Source organism: Balaenoptera ricei, chromosome X (genome assembly GCF_028023285.1).
Source record: "Balaenoptera ricei isolate mBalRic1 chromosome X, mBalRic1.hap2, whole genome shotgun sequence".
NCBI classification, from domain to species: Eukaryota; Metazoa; Chordata; class Mammalia; order Artiodactyla; family Balaenopteridae; genus Balaenoptera; species Balaenoptera ricei.
In genome coordinates this window covers 13,665,906-13,685,706 of record NC_082660.1, presented here as the reverse complement: position 1 = coordinate 13,685,706, position 19,801 = coordinate 13,665,906, and the positions used below count along the sequence as shown (strand labels likewise).

General features: G+C 41.1%; 1 protein-coding gene across 10 annotated transcripts in view; it reads left to right on the top strand.

The window, feature by feature from the left end:
* CTPS2 (CTP synthase 2) overlaps positions 1-19,443 on the top strand; it is a 117,862-nt gene extending 98,419 nt beyond the window's left edge. For 9 of the 10 annotated variants that reach the window (XM_059910926.1, XM_059910925.1, XM_059910923.1 and 6 more), the window contains 3 exons: positions 4,038-4,182; positions 17,450-17,560; positions 18,439-19,443. In XM_059910926.1, the coding sequence (XP_059766909.1) occupies positions 4,038-4,182; positions 17,450-17,519 (215 nt within the window). In that variant the 3' untranslated portion in view covers positions 17,520-17,560; positions 18,439-19,443. Of the gene's footprint in view, positions 1-4,037; positions 4,183-17,449; positions 17,561-18,438 lie in introns of those variants that run through there. The other variant, XM_059910922.1, reaches the window with a different exon arrangement.
* The last annotated feature ends 358 nt before the right edge of the window (positions 19,444-19,801 follow it).

The window sequence follows — 19,801 nt, the reverse complement described above, 5'->3', positions numbered from 1 at the left end:
ACCACTGTAGCATGTTACCCAGACCCAGAAAGAAGGCAAGCAGTGGACATTGAGTGTGCACTCACTAGATGCTTCTCACCAGACCCCTTGCTAGGGACTCTACGTGCCTTGTGTAACTTACAAGGCAGGTGATGTTATTCCTACTTTATGGAGAAGGAGACCCGAGTGCAGAGAGGTTAAGCAACCTGCCAGGGCCATCCAGCCAGTCACTGCCGGGGCTGGAGCTAAACCAGGTTGGAGCCTCCTTCTGCCACCACCTCTGTGGGATTGTATTGTTCTTCTTGTTTTCATTGGACATTCCACTTAAGATTATCACTCCATGCCTGAAGTTTTAAATTAGAATATGAGGATGTATTTTCTGTAGTCCTTGTGATGGAAATGCCCATCATTTACAATTTTTATAGTGTGGATCACTGTTTGGTGTTGAAGTCTCTTAAGTCTGGCATGTGAGAGGGCAGAGAAATTTCTTATGCAAATTACTATTTGTTTACTTTGTTCAAGTACTTATTCTCTTTAATTCTCCTGTCTCTCATTATTACCAGCAAACACTTAGAAGCTTCTTCATCGCAAGGATTTAGTTTCCCATTGACACTTTCAAATTTCATGTGGGTTGGAAAGGAAATGAGACCTGCTGTAAAACCTTGCAATTTTTAAAAAGCTGGCTGCAAGGGAATTCATTTTATTAAGGAAAATTTCCCAGAAGATTTTGATCTTAGCTACCCTTATCACATCCATGAATCACTACATTCCTGAAGGAGTTCTAAAAGGAACAACAAAGCTTGAGATTAGTATAATGTCAGAATTTGTTTCAAAGCAATTAAGAGCATTATTTAAAAGATACTTTGTCTGACTGATAGAACATCATCAAAATGAAAAGTTTTTAGTCTCTTTCCTCATATTGGATTTTTTGGGTAAAGTGATTAAGAGCAACGATCCATTCATTCAAATATTCTTTCCCTGGCTATGACGCGATCCGTTGCTCAGCTTCTGTCTCTAGTGGTACAAAAACACAATTATTGTCGGCTTCTTTCAGAGACATCCCTAGATGCTGTGCTGCAAGATTCATCACATCTTTAATTTAAAGCGGCATTGTTTTCTTTTCTAAGGGCAGATGGTTTCTCTTCTTCTCTTCTTGAGGGGACACTTTCCTGGGAGAAGGTGGCATTCCTCTCACCAAGCTTTCATACCTGAATGTCCTTCTAATTCAAGGAGGCTTCTTCTTGGATATGATGTAGAGGGTTTCTACACTGGATTTTTCTGGATTCAGAGCTGTCCAGTAGAATCTGCTGCAATAATGGAGTATTCTGCCCTGTTCAATATGGTAGCCACTAGCTGTTTGTGGCTATTTAGCACTTGAAATGTGCTCAGTTAATTTGAATGAGTTTATTAAATGGTCACCTGTGGCCAGGGGCTACCATTTTGTATAGCAAAGCTTTATTATTTTTTTTCGGGTTTCCAACTTTTCTTTAGTTAAGTAAGGAGTAAAAATTAAAACAAACGTGAAAAACTACTATCTGATACTGCCACTATTTTATAAAGAAGACTCAAAATAGGAGAAGGATCATCATCGTCATCGTTTGAGAATTGAAAGATCAATCCTTTGCAGAAGGGAACAAATGGTGATCTTACATCAAAGCTTCTGAAGCGGGCAGTGAGTGCCACAGGACACACCTGGCCCCATGGATGCAAAGGGAGGCGTGAGCTAGTAGTCAGACGATGAAAGCTGAAACCCCAGCTAGCCGACCAGGAGCAGGACAAAGCTTCTCCAGGCTTCTGCGTCTATACTTGGACATTTACCCTACTTCTGAAGTCCTTTCCTGTTCTAAAGTTCCATAACCATTAGATGAGAACACTCTGCTAGCCTGCTACCTGTTTTATTAGGATGAGGGTTAAGCTTTAAATGATAACCTTAAGAGAGTGGACATTGCCATTCAATCATCATTTCCTTACTACTGAGCAGTAGTTTTGGGTCTTCAGTGGTAAGTGATGGGGATTTGTGATTTTGAATTCCATACTAGACTTTCAGATCACTTGATAAAGCATCTCATTGAAAGATTTAAAGTTATATTTACTTCCTCCTATAAAACTTGTATTTTATCATCTTCAGTTTGATATGTATATGGCCATTAAAATGACTTTTAAAGTAAGGAATACCTACTGACCATGCTTTGACTATAGCAATTATGGGATTAGAGAGTTGCCCAATCTCTAATTAGGAGTTGCTTCCTAATCTGGGAATAAACATAGTTTTTGAGAGTTCTGAGTGGGGAGAGGAATTTGTAATCCTAGAAAATTTCTACCCAGATTTGGAAATGTTGCCCATTAATTTTTACCATTCCCAAACAAGGGATTTCAGATACCTGAGAAAAGCTACTTTTCTGTTCCTATTACACCTAGGAGAACTTGAATTGCTCATATAGGGGCTTCTTACAACCCTCAATATGTAATAGCTTTATTTGCTCTCTGATAATGTAAGAAATATGTGTTCATTGTAAAGGTTCACACGATACGGAGAAGTATCAATATAAGGGAGAAAATAAAAATATCTTGAACTCTCACCCCTTGAGCCATAACCACCATTAACATGTTGAAAGGGCATCCTTTTATCACTTGGAGACTCTTCATCACAAGAGATACGTTGGTGTAGGCTGAAATATGAGTGCCTTTTCAGCTTCATGGTGCTATCCATGATTAATATCCAGCCCAGAGCTGTGACTAGAAAAGCAGTTATATCTGCTGCATTCCCAGGGGACCCATCCCTTGGGAAAGGAGACCTTGTGGGAAATGGCCTGAAGCCATCTAAGAGAAAGAGTGACTTACAGTTAGCCTTAAGTATGAGGATACCAGGGTGCTGGGAGGGGACCTTTCCCCCCTACCCTCTTGAGTTCTTGTGGCTAGACTAATAATAAAATTGACCCAAGACAGATAAGCAGGAGAAAAACAAATTTTAACTCGTGCAGACGGAGGTCTCATAGAAATGGGGCCTAAGAAGTGGCCAAAGCAGGCAGCCTTTATACTTTTTAGACAAAGAAACAATGAATATGTGAGGAATTAACAGGACAAAGAAACTTAGGCTTTGGGTGCTTAATTAGTGAAGAATCTAAACAAAGTTTGGGCTTGGGTAGTAAATTAAAGAAGTCACAAGATGTGTTTATATAGGCTTCTCTGCCCAAATTCCCTGTCTCTGGTGATAAGGGTATCCTTCCACTTCAGAGGCAGGAAGTACACCTTTCACAAGAGAGATTTATTTCCTGCTTTCAGGAGACTAGGTGGGGTGTGTGTCAAAGTGTCCCTCTTGCATCAGCTCAATCTTTTTTTTTTTTAAATTAATTCATTTATTTATTTTTGGCTGCGTTGGGTCTTCGTTGTAGTGCGCAGGCTTCTCATTGCGGTGGCTTCTCGTTGTGGAGCACGGGCTCTAGGCACAGGGGCTTCAGTAGCTGTGGCACGTGGGCTCAGTAGCTGTGGCTCGCGGGCTCTAGAGCACAGGCTCAGTAGTTGTGGCACACAGGCTTAGTTGCTCCGTGGCATGTGGGATCTTCCCGGACCAGGGCTCGAACCCGTGTCCCCTGCATTGGCAGGCGGATTCTTAACCACTGCGCCACCAGGGAAGTCCCCATCGGCTCAGTCTTAAGTAACTTTAATTCAAAATAATCAATATGCCATTTAGGCATGTTTTGGGGTGGCCTGCCCTGGGCCCCACCCATGGAAATGGAACCATTGTACGTCTGTGAAGGGTCTAGATAGTGGGCAGATTTGGGGAAAGCAGATCATCTTCCCATTCAAAAACTTTTGCTTAACTTTGCTCACTCTAACACCTTGCACAAATAAAATGCTGGATCTCTTATTAGTGAGATGTGTTTTGCAATTTGAAATTCTACTACCAAGTTGGATCATGAAAATAACTGGCTATGATGGTAACAAGTTAAATAATCATCTTACCATTTAATGAGTTTTCTTATTTAAAGATAAGAAGACCTTTAAAGCTCTTCTCATATTTATCTGCTTCAATTGCATTACGACTATTCTCATTTCAGATCACCCCTATTTTGTCGGTGTCCAATTCCATCCTGAGTTTTCTTCTAGGCCAATGAAGCCTTCCCCTCCATACCTGGGACTATTACTTGCGGCAACTGGGAATCTGAATGCCTACCTCCTTCAGGGATGCAAGCTATCTTCCAGGTAACCAGCTTACAGTTCTTAGCAGTGACTTGAGATGCAGTTATCAACATCTTAGGTTTCTCATAAAATTTAATATCATTGTAGGATTTTTTTTAAAAGTGGAGAATCATTTTTTTCCCCTCTTAACAAGCATACTTTTTTCTCTTAATGAAAATGATTTAATCACATCTACAATGGTAATGTGTCAGCTTTCCAAATCATGCTGATGCTGAGTATTGTTTTAGAGATTTTTGTCATTTTGATAGGTTAAAAAAGGGATTTTCTTTTGTTGACTTTTTGATTAATAAATATATATGAATATTTTATACGTTTATTGGCTTTTTGTTTTATGAATAGCCTGTTCATATCCTTTGCCCTATTTTTCCTTTTGCTATTATCCTTTGTCTTTTTTTAAAAAAAATTAATTAATTAACTAATTAATTTTTGGCTGCATTGGGTCTTCGTTGTGGTGCGCAGGCTTCTCATTGCGGTGGCTTCTCTTGTTGTGGAGCACAGGCTCTAGGCGCGCGGGCTTCAGTAGTTGTGGCCCGTGGGCTCAGTAGTTGTGGCCCGTGGGCTTAGTTACTCTGCGGCATGTGGGATCTTCCCGGACCAGGGCTCGAACCCGTGTCCCCTGCATTTGCAGGAGGATTCTTAACCACTGTGCCACCAGGGAAATCCCCTCCTTTTTTCTTAATGATTGGTAAGCTCTTTATATATAAAGGACATTAATCCTTTGTTAGGTTACAGATACTTTTTCAAAGTGATTTTGTTTTTTTTCTAAGTTGTTAATGAATTTCATTAGTTTTTTTTAGTTTTATCTTAGTTTTTATTTTCCCTAAAGTTTTAAATACTTTATGTAGTCCTTATTCATGTATTTTTTATGTATATGTGGTCAAATCTTTTACTTTTATGGATTATGTCTTCAGTATCCTGCCTAAAGTTTTTCCCTATGAAAAGATTATTATATTAATAATTACCCATTTGTTTTCCACTAGCACTTTTATGGTTTCTCTTTTTTAAAATTTTTTGAATTGAAGTATAGTTTATTTACAATGTTGTGCTAATTTCTGCTGTACAGCTAAGTGACTCAGTTATACATGTATATGCATTCTTTTTTAAATTTTCTTTTCCTTTATGGTTTATCCCAGGAGATGGGATATAGCTCCCTGTGCTATACAGTAGGACCTTGTTGTTTATCCATTCTAAATGTAACAGTTTGCATGTAACAACCCCAAACTCCTAATACATCCTTCTCCATCCCCCCACCCTGGCAACCACAAGTCTGTTCTCTACGTCTGTGAGTCTGTTTCTGTTTTGTAGATAGGTTCATTTGTGCTATATTTTAGATCCCACATATAAGTGATATCATATGGTATTTGTCTCTCTCTTTGTGACTTACTTCACTTAGTATGATAATCTCTAGTTGCCTCCTTGTTGCTGCAAATGGCATTATTTCGTTCTTTTTTATGGCTGAGTAATATTCCATTGTATTTATGTACCACATCTTCTTTATCCATTCGTCTGTCAGTGGACATTTACGTTGTTTCCATGTCTTGGCTATTGTGAATAGCGCTGCTATAAACATAGAGGTGCAGGTATCTTTTTGAATTATAGTTTTGTCCAAGTATATGCCCAGGAATGGGATTGCTGGATCATGTAGTAACTCTATTTTTAGTTTTCTGAGCAACTTCCATACTGTTTTCCCTAGTGGCTGCACCAATTTACATTCCCACCAACAGTGTAGGAGGGTTTCCTTTTCTCCACACACTCTCCAGCATTTGTTATTTGTAAACTTTTTAATGATGGCTGTTCTGACTGGTGTGAGGTGGTACCTCACGGTAGTTTCAATTTGCATTTCTCTAATAATTAGTGTTGTTGAGCATCTTTTCATGTGCCTGTTGGCCATCTGTATGTGTTCTTTGGAGAAATGTCTATTTAGGTCTTCTGCCCATTTTTCAATTGGATTGTTTGTTTTTTTTTTGGTTGAGTTATATGAATTGTTTGTATACTTTGGGGATTAAGCCCTTGTCCATGGCATCATTTGCACATATTTTCTCCCATTCTGTAGGTTGTCTTTTTGTTTTTTTTATGGTTTCCTTTGCTGTGTAAAAGCTTGTAAGTTTGATTAGGTCCCATTTCTTTATTTTTGTTTTTATTTCTATTGCCTTGGGAGACTGATATGGTTTCAATTTTATATTTTCAATTTGTAATTTATATGGACTTTATTTTTGGCGTATTGTGTGAGGTAGGGAATCTGCATCCCCCTTACACTGCCCCCCCACCCCTGCCAATGAAGTAATTTAGATTTGTTTCAGGGATTTCTGTTTTGTTCCATTGGTGATTTCATCTCTTTTTTCTGAATCCTTACCACCCTTGCCATTATCATAGGATTATTGTAAATCAAGCCCGTATCTACCCTACTCTCATTTTTATTTAACATTTTAAAAAATGTGTTTTGCTCTCTTCTGGAGGACCTGTATAATGATTTTTAGAGTCAAGTTTGAATAAAAAAATCCCTTAGGGATTTTCATTAAAATTTCTTTATATTTAAATACTCGTTTGGGGAGAATTTACATCTTTACTTCCTCTCATCTAAGAATATTGTATGTAATAGCTTTCAAAGTGAAAGGAACTAGCCGGAATCATGTGCTTAGGTAGGGGTTATTACCACAATAACTGGATATATCTTGTTTAGAAGATTACCATTGTGGACCCTCATCCTAGCAAATGAGCCTGGCGATATTGCATTTGAGGACTGCCAGGATCGCTGTGTGGTGTGTCTGTGTGTGCTTTGTTACACAAGCCTGCTTGTTTGCGATATTACCTGCTAGGAGAGACTCACAGCTCTCTAGCATTTCCTTTAACTGTGTGCTCAGATGGGAACAGCTTTACATATTTTGCATGTTGGGCCTCTTAATGACTTAATGATCACTCCCTGCACTCTTGAGCCAGTGCAGTGGTTCTCACACCGTGCCTTGTGGAGCTGGAATCCAGGCTGCCATGAGGAGTAGACTGGGATGGGGGGCGTTTCCAGGCTCTTCCCTGCTTCAGCTTCCCTACTTCAGTGGAACTTCAGCTCCACTTTTCCTGGCTCACGTGGCCTGGTTCTGCATGAGATTGCATATGAAGATGAGCTTCCTGTGCTGTGAGGCTGCATGGCTTACACAGCAGATTGGACATGCCAGTGTGGTCCCGTGTTGGATATATGCTCTGACCCTTCCCAGCCACTTTATTGTCTCCATTATTTCAGGTGCTCACACGTGAAAGGAGGATGACAGTGGAACGAGTGAGATGGCTGGGAGAAATAACACACACATAATCGTTCATGCATAACTATCTGGTTGTTTGCAAGCATCAACTAATATAGAAATGGCGTCTGGTTTGTGTGGCCCGCCCACCTGTGTGCTGGCTGGCCCGCCAGTTCTTGCCTGGGGCCTGGTGGTCTCTGGGTAAAGCTCACCAGTAGTTTCTGAGAAAAGTGACTGCTTGCCAGCAACTCCTGAGCGAGGCACAGTGTCTCAGAAAGGAAGGAAAGATCTCTTAACAAGACTCTGATGCTGGGATTGGGATCACAGCTGACTAGCAGGCTTCCATGGTGGTCAGAGAATTCCGGTCTATCAGCCACCAACTGGTGCGGTCCTTAAGAGCAGCCAGCATCTTCTTTATCTTTGTCTCCCTGGCTCCCTAGTGCTTGCTTACTACCCATTACAGTACTAAGTGTAGGTAGCAGGGGAGGGTATAGTCTAGTATAATCTTGACACCTTGCAGGGGGTTTTCCAACTAAGAATGGTGGCCATGACTTAATCCAGTGGCAGACCCTAGGATTCCAGAGGAACCTTGCACTTCAGCTCCTCTCTGCCATGTTAGTGAGCATTGAAAAGCAAATAACTGCTTTGATGGCCAGGCTCTAATGTGAGCTGAGTTGGGACTGTATTTCTGTCAAACAAGATTACTGTCTGTAATCAATCCTAAACAAATGTGACAAGAAATATGAACACTAGACTAATGACTTCCTTTCCCAGAAGTTGGCTGATATTATTTAAATGTATGGCACATGTGCAGCTGATGTCTTTAAAACCCACAATGTAAAAAATCCTTGGCTTTGAGCCAATACACCTGGGCTCTAACCTTTGCTTTCTGCTTCGTGGAGAACATTTATCTTTTATTGCCTGGAAAGTTGCAGTAAGAATATTATTTTGGGATCTAGAGCTGGTAAGCTGAACTCTCAGCTACTCTGGTATCTATAGAATGGCAGCAGTTACGAAGACCAGGTCCACCACCTGTGGTGGTCTGTTCAAGAGGCATAATAGTTTTAGGATAGTATTTTTAATTTTTTTTTAGGTTTTTATAAGCTACTCAGAAGTACTTGCAAAATCAAACTAAGTCTTGTTTTGGGGGTCCCCCAAGACCACCCACACATTCAATGATTGACTAGAGGTAATCAGAATATAGTTGTACTCATGGCTAAAATTCATTTCAGTGACAGAGTAAACATACACAGTTGGCTCAGTAAGGGAAAGAGGTATAAGTAGAGTCTGGAGAAATCTATCTGCAGGTTTCCTATGTTCTCTCCCTCCTGTGAGAGGTCACACAGAGCTCACCCTCCCTCCAGCAGTAAAAATGCAGTGTGTAATGTTTATGCCCAGAGAAGCCCATTTGACACTTAAGAGTTTAGAGTTTCTATAGACTGGTCACATGGGCATTCTCTGCCTAGCAACCACCCAAATTCCAGGCTCCCAGAAGGATAGCAAGCGTTCACCACAAATCACCTTGCTTGTACAAACAGCCTAGGCCCAATGAAATGACCTTATCAGTTAGTGATGGAGAAAACGTTCTGAAAGCTAAGTTCTCCAGCAAGCAGGCCCTTCTAAAGATAGCAGCCTCAGGCCTGCTGTGTTAACTCTTTTGCACAAGTCTAATAAACCATTTTTAGAATAAAGAAATCCAATGGGAAATTATGGTCCATTAAATAAATCATTGTAATTACTTGCTGACATCTCTCCCCTGGTGTCTAAATATAATTTGTCCCATGTTTAAACGGTATCCACAAATTTGCATGGCTTTGCTGGTGTATGATGTAATGGAATGAGACTGCTTCATATAATTGTAATAAAAAATTGTAGATTTATACTAAATAGGATATCCAAAGGTTCTTATAATTGCGAGTTTTTCAGTATCTAGAAACAAAGCACACGATCTTTGTCCAGAATTCCATTTTTTTTTTTTTAATTGCAGTATAGTTGATTTACAGTGTTGTGTTAGTTTCTGGTGTACAGCAAGGTGATTCAGTTTTATATATATATTCTTTTCCATTATGGTTTATTACGTGATATTGAATATAGTTCCCTGTGCTCTACAGTAGGACCTTGTTGTTTTAGAATTCCATTTCTAAGCAACTGGAAAGAGAAGAGGGATGGGAGTCTAAAGTTCGTAGGTTGTTTTTCAGTCCGCGTGTCTCTGGGGCTGCCCTGCAAGGCCCTGAGGTGCAGTCACTCCACACCGAGGTCAGGAACGACTTCCAGTTTTTATGATTCCAACATTTATCATGCCCCTCTGTCAGGTCAGAGTAAAACTCTCGTGCTTAGATAGTGCTTGTTCTGTGTGTTCTATGTCTGAAAGCAAGAACGGAAATGGAGTTCAGTCCACAGTTCACAGAAATGCAGCTCTTTTGGGAAACATGTTTTTAAAGTATAAAACTGGAATCTTAAGACAAATCTTAGCATTTTATTCTAGGTTTTAGCATCTTAGATTCCATGTCTCCACCCAATACATACTATCTCTTATGCAGAGAAATCATCTTTTTGTGGCGAGACAGGAGGCAGGCCGGTACAGAAAAAGGAGGAAAGTTAACTCCACCATGAACTGTATTAGCTTGATCGTTTCAGACCAAACTCAGAAGTTGAAACTACTTCATAATCGGAGGGTCCTTAAAGGAAGTACAGAGCTGGAGTCAGCGCCTTCCATTTCCTGAGCCCGGGTGTGCTCCTGGGATCTGAGTCCCTTCTCTCTTGCAAGCTCGGGCTTCCCTCTTCCCTTTTCTCTTTGAATCTCGGCAGCAGTCAGGGAGCGAAGGCACCCATTTCCTTCGCCATTGTCTCTGATCTCTCTCCCGTGACTACTGGGCTTTTCCTTCTAAGTGACATGCTGGCTTCCAGCCTGGGAAGATTTTGTTTTCTCTGGACTTCTAGCTGAGGCATTACAGAAAATTGGGAAAAAAGGAAAAAGGATCCATAAACCTATAAACCTAACATAGTCACTGTGCTCGCTTTTGAGTCTTTCCTTCCAGTCTTTAGTCCATATCCGTATATGACTCCTTTCACGCTTGTAATCATAATAGTGAGTGTGTGTGTGTGTGTGTGTGTATTTTTCCTGATTCTTTTATTTTGAAAACTTTCAAGCCTACAGAAAAGATGAAAGAATAGTACAGTGAATACTTGTAAACCTTTCACCTAGATTCATGAATTGTTGCCTTTTTACCACGTTTGATTCTCTCTTTCTCTGTGTATATACTTATTTCTGAATCATTTATAAGTTGCAAACATCATAGCACTTCACTCCTAGATACTTTATCATTCATTTTCTAAAACTGAAGACATTTTCTCACGTAAATGCAGTATCATGATCACACCTAAGAAAATTAACATTAATTCAATGACGTCATTTAATATCCAGTCCATATTTAAATTTCTCCATTTATCCCCAAATGTATCTTTAGCTTTTTTTTGAAATCAAAAAAATGTAATCAGTGCTCAATTTGAGGTTCATTTGGTTATGTTTCCTTAGTTTCTTTTAATCTGGGTAAATCGCCCTCTCGTTCTCAGTTCTGCATAACATTGACTTTTATAAAGAGGCCAGGCCAATTGTCTTGTAGCAATGACCAGAATTTGGATTCACTGATTGTTTTCTCATGATTAGAATCAGGTTAGACATTTTGGGAAGAATAGTTCATTGGGGCTGTTGTAGACTTTATAAGGACACGTCAGGAGACATGTAAGGCACATAACCTTCCCTCTGTTGTCACACGGTGGATGATGCTGAGTTTATCACCTGGTTAAGGTAGTGACTGTGTGGACGTCTCTTTTGTAAAGAAACATTTTTTTCCATTTTAGTTTCTAAAATACCATCCCCCACTGAAATGAACTAGGGTTCCTGGAAGAAATGGTTGGTTTCAGGTCTGGGGCAGGGAAAGTACAAGATGAGCCCAGAATGTATCGCTAGACTTAAAGGAAGGAAGAGTTCAAAAACCAAGGGGGAGATTTTGTATAAGGTCAAAGAAGCCACTTGAAAGGGGCTCACTTTGGACAGTTTGAACATCAAAAACAATAATGACAAAATTGGATTATAACACATTACATTTTTAAAAAATTCCATAATAATACTCAAAAAAAAAAGGCCAATTAAAAAAAATGTAGGTGCAACCCCCAATGTAATAACTGAGTCAAATAAGGATCATCAGTGGATGCCAAAACCATTGGATGCCAAAACCATTGGATGAAAGGTTTCGGAAAACAGGATATTCGTATGTTCTCAAAGCATCACCACAGAGTCTTTATTAATTACAAAAGCCTGTCTTTTGAACTGAACACCTCGTACACATTTTTCCAAGTCGCATGATGCTCTTGCTGTTTGATGGCTGCGTGCTTCAGCATCCACTCAATGCGCCACATGTGCTGGAGCTCACGCCATCCCAGCCATGGTGCTGGGTGCAAGAGAATCAACTGCAAGTCCAGTAAGAACACACACCCTGTCCTGGGGGACTCATCGGGTAGTATAATGGTTCTCTACATTTTGAGGCTGACAAATCACCTTCCAAGAAAGTGATGAAAGCTGTGGACCCACTTCCTGGAAAACTGCACACACATAGCAATTGGAACGGTATTCATATCCCAAAAGCCTCCCATCCATCGATATTCTTCTAGGGGTCCTCAGATACAGACCTCCAGCTAAGATAGTCTTTATAAAAAGGGGATGGTAATAGTACTCACTTCACATGGTAGTGATGAAGAGGACGTTTTATTCTAAATGGAAAGCGCTTAGCACAGTGCCTGGTCTATGGTAGGAAATTAAATGGGAATTATTATTGTGCTATTATTAATTTCACCTTAGTTCCTGTCTCCTTCATCTCTTGCCTACTCAAAGCCTCCTACCTGGTCTCCAGGCCTCCAGCTTTCCTTTTCTCAATCCATCTTCTGCTGTCAGAATGCTCTTCCTACATTATTTTGGAGCTTGAATCTCTAAATGGCTTCCCTTAACTCACGACATAAAATGTACACAAATCCATACGGAACAGCCTGAACTCCCCCAGAGGGTTTAGTGCTTTGGCTTCGGCTCTCACGTCTCCCGTGGCTCCTGTTATACATTCCTGAAGTGCTTAGTGAGAAGGGAATGCCAATCTGTAGCCTGTTAGGATGCTGGTTCCCCAAATTGTTACTGACGGTGGGCATCAGAGGTGGGTGTAGCCTCTCCGCTGATTATACAGAGAGTGTGCATTTCTCCCTCTAAGTCATCCTTATCCCACTTTGGGTGTCTCCTTCTATTTGACTAGAAGAGTAAGATACTCTTTTTCTCCTGTGTGAATCTAATGTGCATTTTCCAGCACTGTTTTAAACTTGGAATCACCTTGCTTTTTATTTTAACTTTTGGGCTACATGGTTGATGTTGCCAGGGGCCATTCTTGCAGTATAAGGTGCAAATGTTTTATTTTTGTGGGGACAGTGTGGGCAGATAGAGCGGGTGCTGTGGGTTTATTTTCTGGATCTGCCACTTACTGGGTAATTTTTTTCCAAGTCCCCAGTCCTAAACCTCAGGATCTTCATCCTTTAGGGTTGCTGTGAGGAACAGTTGAGATGGTGCTTTGTAAACTTTCAACTGATATAAAAATACTACTTTTCCTCCTTTGTTACATTTCAAGCAAAAGTGAACTGGAAAAAAAGATTCTTTTTTGCTTTCTTTTTTGACAGTTCTTTTAAACATCTTTAAAACAGCCCCCCTCCCTTATTGTTGGACTCCAGAACCATACCTGGAGACTTTTTCTTGTAAAGAACTGCTGATAAACCCCATTTGAGTATGCCTTCCCTCAGGGATTAAATGTTGCTTAAAAGGTGCTCTTTATTGATCGTGATTCACTGCCTGCAGATGATGTGGTGCCAGCCAGGGACGGAGTTAATAGTGATATAGACTACTGTGCTTTTAACGCCCTGCTAGGGTTGTGTTCTACCATTTACTATTCAATGCAAAACTCATTCAAAGCATACTAAGTTTTTATTCCATTGCTCTTATATTTTATGGCTTCCAGGGGCTCTTTGAGAAGGAAGTAAGTATAGCAATAACAATGCTTTGGGGGAAACTGTGTGCATGGCAACCTGTTTTAAAACATGCTTTCTCCATATGAAATGGATTTTGATATAAAGTATTATAGGAATGTATGCATGCTGGGAATCTTAAGTATGCTATTAAAATATTTTTAAATTCCGATCACCTCTTTCTGTTAATGGAGAAGAAATGGTTTAACGGCTGCATCAGGGTAGCAAAGAAGGTGGACTATATGAGGCATTACTCTACCCTTGCCCTGGTGCCTTGGAATATATGTTTTCTTATATTGGGAATTTATTAGGAACCAGGAGTCTTGGACAAACAAACTTGACTACGACAAGCCTTTTGTTTGTCAAAGAACCACGTGTAGACCATGGCGGTCAAGTCTTGTAAGTCCAGCCAGTGTTTAAGGATAGCGATTCCCATGCGTTGCCGCTGGTGATTTTGATTTTGTCTTGTAAGAAATAGTACAGTAAAAAACTTTTAAAAAGAGTGCTTCCGTTATTTGGGGGGTACATGCATGTATGAGAGAGAGTTGCTGTGATTTTGACTGTACATAGCCAGACCTTAAAAAAACCTTTCTTAGGGCGTGATAAGGAGAACCATTGCATGGTGATTATAGTTTGTTTTTTTTTTTTTTTTTAAATCATCATTCATTTGTTTTTAAATCAATGCTATCCAATAGAACTTTTTGCAGTGATGGAAATGTTCTATAATCTGCACTGTCCAATATGGCAGCTGCCAACCACACATGGCTATTGAGCACTTGAAGTGTGGCTCAGTGTGTACACGTGAGGAATGGAATTTTAAATTTTATTTGGTTTTAGTTGATTTAAATTTAGATAGCTACTGCGGCTTGTGGCTACCACATCGGACAGTGCAGGTTTAAAACTTTCTGCTCCTCATATGTAACAAGGCACACACGAATAGTTCTGTATACTGCGGCATTTCAAAAAATTTAACATGTAAGACCCTAATATCTAATAACTCTCCCCACTGAGAAGTGTGTGTGTGTGTGTGTGTGTGTGTGTGTATGTACAGAGGTTATTTAAAAAGACAAGTTGTCTTAAGATAGAGCTGAGATGTCTCGAATTAAGTGAAAATATGCCCCGATAAGTATCTTATGACTTAAGTCCATTCTGTGTGAAACAAAAATGAAGCCCTAAGTCTTACATGGCACAGAGCAGCACCCACATTTTATTGGATGTGCAGGAACCACTGCTGCTCCGCATGTGGAATTGTGTTTCTAGCACTTGTGTTTTGCTGGAGCATGAATGCCATAAAATCAGCATGTTTATAGCAGCATTGCCTATTTTGAGAATTCTGGGTTTTTTTTTTTTAATTAATTAATTAATTTATTTTTGGCTGTGTTGGGTCTTCGTTTCTGTGCGAGGGCTTTCTCTAGTTGCGGCAAGCGGGGGCCACTCTTCATTGCGGTGCGCGGGCCTCTAACTATCGCGGCCTCTCTTGTTGCGGAGCACGGGCTCCAGACGTGCAGGCTCAGTAGTTGTGGCTCACGGGCGTGGTTGCTCCGCGGCATGTGGGATCTTCCCAGACCAGGGCTCTAACCCGTGTCCCCTGCATTGGCAGGCAGATTCTCAACCACTGCACCACCAGGGAAGCCCGAGAATTCTGTTCTTGAGTGTTGTGGTTTATGTGGTTGTTCTACCTCCGCCCCTGAACACATACGAAAGAAAATTAGTAAACCCAGTCGTTTGCCTTGGAGCTTCCCTTTGTTAGACTCGACCTGTGCCATTTTGATGCGTTGGCAGAGTTTGGGGCTGACAGCCAGCAGACAGGAAACGAGAGCCATTAGGTTAGACCCACCCAAGTCCACTTGCTGAAGTGGGTAGGGAATTACTCTTGGTACAGGAAAGACTTCTGAAAATCATGCACTTGGCAGTTTTCGCTGCTTCTTTATATTTCCATGACTTTTTGAGAGATATCGTGTTGTAAACACATAACCCCCATAAACAGCAACAGCTCATATTTTCATATAGTTTCAGAGCACATTTATGCATTCTCTTTTGGCCCTCATAACATTTTGATGAGGTGGCAGGTATTGTTACTACTTTTTTCTAGACTCTCAGGAGTCACGTGACCAGTGCGAAGGCATGTGGCTAATAACTAGTACAAGCAGGAGTGTGAGGGCGAAGGTGTAGGCCCACCCCACTCTTCCATGGGCTCAGAGGTGGGGAAGGAGGCTGGAGATACTTGAGAAAATGGAGTTCCCTTGGCCCTTTGGACCTTCTCACTTGTGGTGTCAGGGTACATGCCCTGTGGGGCCCACTGCAGCACACAGCTTAGACTGGAGCTTGTGGCCTGGGTTAACATGACGGGGATCCTGGTCCTACCTTGAACGAGCCGTGTGCCTAGTGAGCCACTTGAACATCCTTGACCTTCATTTCTTCTCACATAGGGAGTTGAGTGCATCTTCCAAATGCCCTTTTGTTGCAGAGGACCAGGAAGGACTCAACGTTTGTGTAGTGAGAGTGCATGGATAAGGATATATCAGTTCTGCGGGGCTGTTTTTTAAAAAAATATTTTCTTTGGTTATTCCCATGTTTTCTTTATTGGAAACCCTTTTGTAACAGTAGAAGTGGTTTTCCTGAATTAAAATCTAACTAGGAGGTATCTTCTACTTGATTGGGTTTTTTTTTAAATTAATTATTTAATTTATTTATTTTTGACTGTGTTGGGTCTTCGTTTCTGTGCGAGGGCTTTCTCCAGTTGTGGCGAGTTGGGGCCACTCTTCATCGCGGTGCGCGGGCCTCACACTGTCGCGGCCTCTCGTTGCAGAGCACAGCTCCAGACGCACAGGCTCAGTAGTTGTGGCGCACGGGCTTAGTTGCTCCGTGGCATGTGGGATCTTCCCGGACCAGGGCTCGAACCCGTGTCCCCGCTTCGGCAGGCGGACTCTCAACCACTGCGCCACCAGGGAAGCCCCTACTTGATTGGTTTTAAGGATATGTTGATTTCTTTGTTCATCTAAGTAATCTTGTCTTTTCTGCCAATTCTTGATCTTTTTCTGTGTCTTCTCCATACTCTAGCCCCACCCTCCCCCTTTCCAGTATTTTGTCCAAAAGTCAGGGAAGAGAGTGAGGTTGTCTGTTATGATTTTGTTTATGTATTTATTGATATTTACTCCATATGTTTAGGGTAAATCTTTGTTTTCTAGCCTGTCAGCATAGGGTTTCTCCAATTGTTCCCTCTCGTCTCTTTAAAAAAAAGTGGATTTTCACCTCTTATGGAATTCAGACTTCTATTGCTATAAGTCAGCAAAAACTTGGCCAAGGCTAGGAATGGGTCAGGCATAAAACACTTCCTGACAATGTCATCTTTGTAGATCAGTAGAACTCTTGAGGGGTTGATCAACCTGCTGACTTACTTGGGACCAAGCAAGAGGAACCCCAAACTGAGTCCATGGCTCAAAGTGAAAGTACAATTGCAGGACTATCTCATGGAGAAGGTGTATTTCTTCAGGAACCCAAGATGGCGGCATCTAAGTCAATAATCAGTCCTACTTTGAATACTACATGTAACTTGAGGTAGTTGGGGCATCACATAAAGTTTCTAATTTGAGAATAACAAAATTGTGCAAATTATTTCTCAAACCCTTGGACGTACTAGAATGTTTATTGGAATGGAAAACTTTCATGCTGTTGACCTATATCAGTGGTCTTCAGAAGGTTACAAATTTCAGTCTAAATTGAAATGCTTTTATAAATTTTCTGAATAAGGTACTTCCAATTTTAAGATACAAGCAAGTGATCAGTTCCTCTGACAAAAGAAGGAGACCGTTGGTTGTGGTTGGACTAACGTCTTCCTGGAGTGACTATGGAAGTAATAATAGACTATTCCTTAGTATCTTCTCTTAGTGGGGGTTAATTATGGAAAGTGTTTAGGATTGTAAATAGGATAATTGTCCAGAGTTTTTTTACACCTTGCTAAGTTAATTCGTCTTTTGCTCTAGTGATAGATACAGCGATGCCAGTGATGACAGCTTTTCAGAGCCAAGGATAGCTGAGTTGGAAATCAGCTGAAACTGATACGTGACTTGGAATCACCAGGACTGCCTGAGAGGGTGAGTGAGATGGAACCTTTAAGTTCTTGTTTGTTTTACAGACAAGCTGTCTTCTTGGTGTAGAAGGGAGCATCACAGGACTTGTCTCGCAGGATCCTGCTCCCCTGGGATGCTCCTGTTTGCATAGTTAGCAGGACGGACTTGACAGCTGATTGTGCTTCTGGGAATCTGGAATGCACCTGAGAAAGCAGGCAGTTAGGTATGCGCCTGAGGCCAGGAATAAATATATCCTTGCACCTATAAATGGATACGTGGAGGCTGATAGTGTAGCTGAGGGGTCAGCAAACTTGTTCTGTAAAGGGCCAGACAGTGACTGTTTTCGGCTTTATGGGCCCTCCAGTGCGTTGGAGAGGGAGAGCAGGCTTGGACAGTATGTACATAGATGGGCAGGGCTGTGTCCCAATAAAACTTGATTTCCAAACACAGTGTGCTGACCCCTGGTCTAGGTCACTCATGGAAAAGCAGATTTCCTTGGATTTGTAGAAAATAAAATAGTGTTTTCTTTCTTTGTAGGGAGATGCCAGAGACTGGCTTGGCTTCCAAGGGCAGCTTATGTCCCTCACGGCTCCTGGATGGCTTTATTCCATTCATGCTCAGAGGCAGATGCTGCCTGGACAGCCCTGCTCTTTAGCAGGGACAGCAGCTTTTGGAAAATTCGTACAGAGTCAATCGCTCCAGTGTGATTTCTCTTCTTATTTCACTTAGGGGCAGAACATTCCTGTTCACCAGGGAAGGCACATCCGGGTCTATTTAGGTTTGCCTCAGACATGGAGACCTTCAGAAGCAAACCAAAATGGTGCAAAGATTAGTTGGAGATACTTGCAAGGCATATTATTCAGCTGCTGATGTGGCTAATACTTTTTTTTTTTTTTTTTAAGGCTCCGAAGTAACCGAAGCCAAGATGAAGGAACTATCTAAGGAAATCATCACACTCATAGAATCACTCTTTTCTCCACCAAACATGGGATGTACAGCCTCGAGGGGAATCTAATAATATGCACTTTCATGAACCAGAATCAAAGGGGTAGTTTTCTTTTTCCCCCAGAGGTGACCTTTGGTTCCTGCAAATTTCTGTAGCCAATTAAACTTTTCCCAGCAACTTCAATGGGCAGAAAGTGTGTTGGTGTCTTGTCTGGTGTATGGTGACGTCCAGGAGGTGAGGAAGGATCCAGGTAACTGAGCCTTCTCTGGGCTATATGGGAAGGCCGGCAGGGCACACGCAATAACTAATTTTGTGTCAAAAATGAGTCATTCTGTTACCTGGAATTCAGCCACAGATTTGCATGTGAACCAAGCTTATTTCAGTTTTTCACTCTGTTTGTTTGTAGTAAAAAGTAAAATGAAACAGGTCCAAGACTGGGGGTGGTAAGTAAGGCCCTGGCCTCAGGCACAGAATTTAAGGGGGCATAAAAAAACTCAGGAATCAAGATCAGTAACATATATATATATATTTACTTGAGGTGAAATTCGCATAACATAGATTAACCATTTCAAGTGCAGTAGCATTGGGTACATTCGCGGTGCTGTGCAACCACCACCTTCATCTGGTTCCATCCCTCTTCCCAGCCGCCCACGCAACCACTAATCTCCTTTCTATTTCTATGGATTGGCCTATTCTGGATATTTCATATTAGTGGAATCATATAAACATGGCTTCTCGTGTCTGGCTTCTTTCACTGAGCTTGATGTTTTCAAGGTTCATCCATGTTGTGGCCTATGTCAGTTCTTCCTTGTGGCTGAATAGAATTTCCTGGTATGGATTAGACTACAATTTGTTTATTCATTCATCTGTTGATGGACATTTGAGTTGTTTCTACCTTTTGGCTTTTTTGGATAGCGCTGCTGTGAACATTCATGTGTAAATAAATTTTGTTTGTTTGTTTCTCTGTTTTTGTTTTTTGTTTTTGTCACGCCGTGGGGCTTGTGGGATCTTAGTTCCCCGACCAGGGATCCAACCCGGGCCCTCGGTAGTGAGAGCACAGAGTCCTTAACCGCTGGACTGCCAGGGAATTCCTGTAAATAACTGTTTGAGTATCTGTTTTTAACTCTTTTGGTAAATGGTTATACCTAGGAGTGGAATTGCTGGGTCACGTGGTAATTCTGTTTGACTTTTGGCGGAAGCATCAGTAATATTTTAATGTAAGATTTTAAAAAACCAAAATTCATAAAAAAAAATTTACAAAGAGCAAAATACCAAATTTTAAAATAAGGACAGGATCCAGGCCTGCCCCTCCCTCACCT